Raw genomic sequence first — 7984 nt, forward strand, 5'->3', positions numbered from 1 at the left:
TGGTGGAGCACCATGGCCTCGGACTTGGAGGTGCTGATTCTAATCCCAGCTGCGTCACACTTGGCAGCAAACCGCCCCAGTGCATGCTGAAGGTCCATATTCGATGAAGTCAATAGAACAACATCGTCTGCGAATAACTAAGATTAAATTTTGTGGTCCCCAAACCGGACACCCTCCTGCCCAAGGCTGCACCTTGAAATTCTGTCCATAAAAATTCTGAATTGAATTGGTGACAAGGGGCAGCCCTGCCGGAGTCCAACATGCACTGGATACAAATGTGACTGATTGCCGGCAATGCAAACAGCAATTTTTTCAGCAATTTTTAAATTGCTGTAAAAATGCATCAGATAATTTTTTCAATTTTTTTAGCATAAATCAGTTAGTCAACCTCAGCCCTGATCAAAACTACTAAATTGCTTAAAATATGACAGGATTCTCTTTAATTGCCAAATTCACAAATTATGTCACTGACATGGTGAAAGAACACACAAAATGACGTATTTTCAATATAAAAAGCTATTGTGGACTGGATTTTTTACCTTTTATCAAGGTTTTGGACATGTAACACAACATTGCCTGTGATGCATTGTTTTTCATTGATTTTCATTTTTCTCCTTAATTTACTGTTGGTGGCTGTTTTTGCCCCAAAAAGCTTAGTTTATGTATGGTTTTCTCTCGTGTGTAAGAATATATTGAATTCTTTATTTAATACAAAATTATAAACAGCACGTTTTATTGCTTTAAACAAAACCATATTTCCAAATCACACAATGTTTTCATCAAAAACAAATACATTATTTTCAACCCAACACAGCATATTTTTTACACTCCGAATGACTTTAAACTTGTCCAACATTTTCATTGACATATTAAAAAGTTAAATCATGCCTTATTCTTGCTCTTTAAAAAATCTGATCAATTTTGTAATTGGTATCATACAAACCCTTGTGCCTCCTACTAATGTATGTCACCATTATTGCTTGTCCTAAAATAAAATTTAGCAGACGCCCTTTTTCTTTTTTTCGGTATTTGTGTGTGAGAGTGACCTTCGCGAACTTATCTTGATGTGTCTGAGAAAATCTAAATATGCATCTCAGCGTTCAGAACTTCATGGAGTAAATAAAAACGAAGACTGCATATTTATGCACCATCAAATGTGGTTATAATGGAAGTCAGTGGTGCAAAAACAGCCACAAACAATAAATTAGAGAGAAAATTTAAAAATCTAACACGCATCAAAGCCAATGCTGTTACTAATCGTTCCATTTCCAAGACTGTGATAAAAAGTAAAATAAAATCTATTCCACAATTGCTTTTTATATAAAAAATACGTCAATATTTGTGTTTCCACCAAACCAGTGGCATCGTTTGTGAACTTTGAAATTAAAGATTTAAAATCCTGTAATTTTTAAAAACATTTAGTAGTTTTGATCAGGACTGAGGTAGATTAACAAATTTATGCAAAAAAAAATTAAGAAAATATTTTTCTGATTAATTTTTTACAGCAGTTTAATTCAGTGGATGTTTTCATCTATAACATAACAAAATTATAGTCAATTCAAAAAAAAAAAAGAATCATTCAAACCCTAAAAAATATGTATATTAAAAGTGATAATTCACCCAAAAAATAAATATGCACTTAGCCATTCTCAAGTGATCCCAAACCTTCATGAGTTTCTTTTTTTTTCTGTTGAAAGTTTACCGAAATGCTAATGGCTACCAGTTTCAAACATTTTTCAAAATATCTTATTTTGAGTTCAGCAGAAAAAAGAAACTCAAACAGGTTTAGAACAAGTGAAGGGTCAAAAAAATGATTGTTAATGTTATCCCTTTGAGGCTCCTACATGAACACTGAATGTGTCATAATGTATATATATGGTCAATGTTTCTCACTAATAATCATCCTCTTGTTTCCAATCACCTTTCAGTCATGTGATGATGGTGCGGAGTGTATAACTTTCATATGTCCTCTTACGGGAATGGACAGCAATGCTGTTATTAGTCTGCGTGCTTACCTTTGGAATGCCACTTTCCTGGAGGTGAGTGGCACTCTTGATTTTGTGATGTATTAAAACCTATTCACATTTAATAAATGTATTCAAAAACACCTGAAAAAATGCAATCTTAGTTACTGTAACTTTAAGACAACTTTATTTCATGAGCAGATTTTACATTTATGAGTCATAATTACACACACGTACACAAGTATAGGTGTCTATGGGGACTGTTTATAGATGTAATGATTTATTTACTGTTCATACTGTAAATTTCACCCCTACACATAAACCCAACTCTCACAATAAACAATCTGCATTCATACATTTCCAAAATACTTCATTCTGTGTGATTAATGAGCCAAAAAATGTCAAATTTTACTGGCACTGCTATACTTGTGGGGACATTTGGTGGCCACAATGTAATAAATACAAGGCTCACACAGAAAATTATTTTATTCTTTATTAATTTTCTTTTCGGCTTAATCACTTCATTAATAAACATACCTTTATTATAAACATTTAACTTATCCAGCATATTTTACACAGCGGATGCCCTTCCAGCTGCAACCCATCACTGGGAAACACCCATACACTACGGACAATTTAACTTACCCAGTTCACTTATAGCACATGTCTTTGGACTTTTTTTGGGGAAACCGGAGCACCTGGAGGAAACCTACGCCAACACGAGGAGAACATGCAAACTCCACACAAAACACCAACTTACCTAGCCAAGGCTTAAACCAGCCACCTTCTATTTGTGAGGTGACAGTGCTATCTACTGTACCACCGCGCCACCCATAAAACACTTATTATCATATACTTATTTAAAAAAAAAATAGCTTTTTTAATTTGTACAATTGCATTTTATTTCAACAGAATTAAAAAAATGTCCTTTTATTTTACTTGAGTAATTGCAATTATGATTTCATATCTCATCTTTAAATCTTGAAAGTGTATGCATTTTTTCTCAGAATTGCATGGAAAAACAAAATTATGAGAAAAACTAAACTCATTATCTAATTTATCACTTTTTTAATTCTGTGGTGAGAAATAAATTTCCTTAGTGTACAAAAATGATTTCTTGATATTTTAATCAATTATTATTTTTTAACATTAGTACAGACGGAAACGTTCTGAAAAACTTGACACTAGTGTTACAAAGCATAAACCACATGTATTTTTTATTTTGTTCATCCTAGACAAAATGTTTGCTAATGTAGACTATATCTTACAGGATTATGCAAAATTGAACTACGTTGATATTATTGCCAAAGCATCACTTGATTTCAAGACCACAGCTACAAATATACAGCTGAAGAATGAGCCATCTCAGGTGAGGATATTCACTGCATTCACTGTTTTGATTCACTGAGTCTTTTTCTATCAGCTTGACTTTATACTAAACTCCATTCTTAAGTAATAAATGCATTCCAAAAATCTATCGATCCTGTTCCAGGTACGCGTTACTGTATTTCCAGAACGCAAAGTAGCACAGTACGGCGGTATGCCCTGGTGGGTTATACTGGTGGCCATTTTACTTGGACTCCTCTTGCTGGGCTTACTGGTCTTCCTGCTTTGGAAGGTAATCTCATTTGCAGATTCAAGAAAACTATTTTAACGCTTATTTTATTGAAAACTGACCAAATGTTTAACATATTTGTATCATTTTGTATTATTTTCCTGCTGAAGAAAAAAAAAAGATATAGAAACCATGACAGGTTCTTGTTGTCCCTATTGCAAACATTTAAACACCCTTAAAGGGATGGTTCACACAAATAAATGATAATTTACTCACCGTTTACTTACCTTCAAGTGGTTCCAAACCTATGAGTTTCTTTCTTCTGTTAAACACAAAAGAAGATATTTTTAAGAAAGTTGGACATTTGTAACCATTGACTTCCATAGAAGAAAAAACAAATATAGTATTTTTTTTTTTCTACTATGGAAGTCAATAGTTACAGGTGTCAACCTTTCTTCAAAATATCTTCTTTAGTGTTCAACAGAACAGAACAGAAAGGCGAGTAAACAATGACAGAATGTTCCGTTTTGGGTGAACTGTCCCTTTACAGCCAGTAATGATTAATAGTTTCTAGTGTTTATTGGATTATATTCTATTAAGACTAATTGTTTTTAACATGGATCAAAAAAGACCAGACCCAGAATAACATTGTAGTTATATTATTAATACTTCTGTCATGGTTTCTATGTTTATTTCTCCAGCAGGGTCGTGTGACTAAGTATTTAAAACACAACCTTTACCCCTTTTAGTGTGGTTTTTTCGGCAAAAGTGGCAAAGAACCTGAAAAAGAGAGACTGACTTCAGATGCATAGAGAAACAGAGAACAAGAACCTCTCTCTTAGGGTAAAAAAAACCAACAACCTCAGATCAAGTCTGCCTGCGTGCTCAGAGCTAGCATGAAGAGTTGGATTAGCCCATGCTAACCCACTGTAGTCTGAAGCACATGCCTAGATGTGGGTAATGGTGGCAGTTTCCATGGCTTACACTGCTCAGACATAAACAATGCTATGAGGAATGCAAACTAATCATGTATGAAGTCGTCATTGTTGGAAAAAAAAAGGGTTTATACATGTTTACACGGCTTCAGCTGCGTGTGCCTGAGTATGACTGAATGTTTGAGAGTCTATAAACGCTTTCAGAGGGATAGTTCACACAAAATGTAAAACAATTCTGTAATCATTTACTCAAACGTCACTTTTAACAAACCTCTTTGAGTTTCTTTTTTTCTTTAAAACACAAAAGAAGTTATTTTTGAAAAATGGCGAAATCCTGTAACCACTGACTTCTATTGGCTTTATTCTGAAATGTGGATGTGCGCTTGTTTTTGCGCTTGTTTTAGAACTTCAGTTCAATTGCCTTTGAGAGAAATGACTAAGAATAATGAATGGCATAAAACAGTCAAACTACTTGCTTTAGAAACAAATGTGTCCATGACTATACAGACAAAGCAGAATGATATATTGAGAAAATATCAGTTGTTAATCTGTTTTTAATGTCTAGAAATGAATGGAAGTGAATAAGACTGCAGTCTTGAGCCAAAGAGATACAAATGGCTGCGCCTACTCATTCGAGAAGAATGAGGTCAATAGTGTTTGCTTTTCCTATTATGGACATCAATGGTTGCAGGTTTCTAACAGTAAAAAATAGATATCTTCTGTTGTGTTTAACGGAAAAAGGGAACTCATAAATGTTTGGGAGCACTTGAGAGTGAGTAAATAGTGAGTAAATGTTCATTTTTGGGTGAACTGTCTCTTTAAGCCTTCAGATTTGGCTTAATTTGGGATCTTGCGCATTTGTTTGGCCTGCTTCGGTTGTTTATAGTAGCCTCTCTTTCGCTTTAAGCATATCTGATTCTTGCTTACCTATGTTCTTTAAAACATTAAATGTATTGTTCTTTCATCATGCTAGGCATGCTCCACACACTGCAAACAACACTACAGTATATAGCTTTATTTGTGTAGACATTAGGCTGTTTAGCCTTGTTAGCATGCCGCTAATTGTCTTCTTTTCTTAACAGTGTGGATTTTTCAAACGTTCTAAGTATGATGACAGCGTGCCCAGTTATAATGCTGTGCGGATAAAGAGAGAAGAGAGGGACAATCTGTCAGGCAAAGACGAAATGGATTCTTCAGAGAAGAAACAATGGATGACTTCTTGGAATGAAAATGAGAGCTACTCATAGCTAAATGCTAACCTATTTGAAAGCAAACCCAAGACTCCCTTGCTGAGGTTTTAATGCTTACTTTTGCACACACTCAACTCTTTTTTTCTGTTATTATTCCATCAAATTGCAAAAGGAAACATTAGAGCTTTTACTTCGATGTATTGAGTTTCAAAGATTGTATTTAAAAGTGTGTCTAAAAGACACGATGAACGAGGATTTAAAAAGATTACTTGAGTTTCAAGAGAATTTGCTTTCATGTTCCGCCCCATTTCAATTTGCTTCTCATTCATACATGTGTATATACATCTAATGTATTTATTCTCAGCAGATATTTCTGTTGAACAAAGGCCAAAGATTTTACATTTTTGTTTTGTTTTATGAATGACTTTGTGTGCGTCAAGACTGCTTGGTTTATACTTTTTTGATATCTAGCAAGAAAAAAAACTGCCTGGATGTATGTAAATAATTTTGTCGTTTGATTTTTTAAAAAATATTTGTGTTGCCTAATTGTTTAAACCAATCAGGTAAATTTCATTTCATAGGTTTTTCACTGTACTTAAACTACTTCAACTGGGACAGATTTTAATGAGGAACTACTTTGTAATTATCAGATATTTGGTTTAATATCATTTGACCACTATCCCTAATCAGTTCAGCTTTTAGGTGTTTCTTTTATTTTTTGATGGTCATTTGAAAATGTCTTTGTATAAATGTGAAGTTCCTTTTATTTTTGAAAACAGCACCTTTTGGCAGTGCAAATGCTTTTATGACAAAACGTTCATTCTTTTGTTTGTAAAGTGACACTGAATTGGACAGCGGCGATTACAAATGTTTTTACAATTTAAAAAATGTATTAACTCACATGAAATACACTGAAGTAAAGAAATAGATTATTAAAGATTATTTTCATTTTTGAAATAAACATTTTGCTGCCCCTAAATTTACATAAGAGGTTTACATTTTTGAGTTAAACTAGCTAAAGCATAAAGTTTTTGGGGTTTATGTCAACTGAATTGGGTAAAACTAAACTGGCTGTAGTGTATTAGTTTCTTTATGAATGAGAAAGTGTATGGGCCCTATCATACACCCGGCGCAGTGGGGCGCAAGACGCGGCGCAATAGTCTTTTGGTAGTTTCAGCTTGGCGCAAGAGTCGTTTTGAGGCGTTGCGCTACGCTACGTTGTTTAAATACCAAATGCATTAGCGCTCATTTGTGCGCCCATAGGCATTCTGGTCTAAACAGGAAGGCTGGGTCTTAAAGGGAATGGGAGATGAGACTCTAATTGGTTTATTCTGAAAACACCTATAACTCATTAAGAAAATAAACTCAACCTTTTTAGACCAAGGCAGATTTCCCGTCCTTAAATTAGCAAAAACGCGTCCTGACACGCCCTGAAAGCGTTTGCGCCCTGCGTTTTGCGCTCTGCGCATGGACCGTCAAAATAGAGTCCTATGGGTATTTCCCAGTGCTGGGTTGTGGCCGGAAGGGCATCCGCTGCGTAAAACATAAGCTGTTCATTCTGCTTTGACGACCCCTGATGGATCAGGGACTAAGCTAAAGGAAAGTAATTGAGTGGGTTTTGTCAGCTGGGAATTTAAATAATCTCTCTACAGAATGTGCTTTTGAGACAAACAGGAAACAATATTGCAAATAAATAAAACAAAAGAAGACCAATATACTGTAGTAACCTCACATAGAGATTTCACAACCAGCAGTCAGGGATATACAGTTGAAGTCAGAATTATTAGCCCCCTTTTGAGGTTTTTTTTATTTTTATACTTTTTTAAATATTTTCCAAATGATGTTTAACAAAGCAAGGGATTTTTCACAGTATGTCTAATAATTTTTTTTTCTTCTGGAGAAAGTCTTATTTGTTTAATTTGTCTAGAATAAAAGCAGTTTTTAAATTTTTAAAACCATTTTAAGATCAAAATTATTAGCCCCTTTAAGCAATTTTTTTTTCGATAGTCTACAGAACAAACCATAGTTATACAATAACTTGCCTAAATACCCTAACCTGCCTTGTTAACCTAATTAACCTACAGTAGTTAAGCCTTTAAATGTCACTTTAAACTGTATAGAAGTGTCTTGAAAAATATTTAGTAAAATATGATTTACTGTCATCATGGCAAAGATAAAATAAATCAGTTATTAGAAATAAGTTATTAAAACTATTATGTGTAGAAATGGGGACGCAGTGGCGCAGTAGGTAGTGCAGTTGCCTCAGCAAGGTCACTGGTTCGAGCCTCTGCTTGGTCAGTTGGTGTGGAGTTTCCATGTTATCCTGACGTTCACAAGACG

At 34.4% G+C, this 7984-nt stretch overlaps 1 protein-coding gene across 2 annotated transcripts in view; it reads left to right on the forward strand.

Moving 5' to 3' along the window:
• itga6b (integrin, alpha 6b) overlaps positions 1-6623 on the forward strand; it is a 40963-nt gene extending 34340 nt beyond the window's left edge. The window contains exons 22-26 of one of the 2 annotated variants that reach the window (XM_087235633.1): positions 1929-2039; positions 3235-3333; positions 3457-3582; positions 4269-4362; positions 5537-6623. In XM_087235633.1, coding sequence (XP_087091759.1) covers positions 1929-2039; positions 3235-3333; positions 3457-3582; positions 4269-4331 — 399 coding nt within the window. In that variant the 3' untranslated portion in view covers positions 4332-4362; positions 5537-6623. 2 annotated transcript variants of the gene reach the window in all.
• The last annotated feature ends 1361 nt before the right edge of the window (positions 6624-7984 follow it).

The sequence above is a fragment of the Danio rerio genome, chromosome 1, assembly GCF_052040795.2.
Source record: "Danio rerio strain M-AB ecotype USA chromosome 1, GRCz13ab, whole genome shotgun sequence".
Lineage (NCBI taxonomy): Eukaryota > Metazoa > Chordata > Actinopteri > Cypriniformes > Danionidae > Danio > Danio rerio.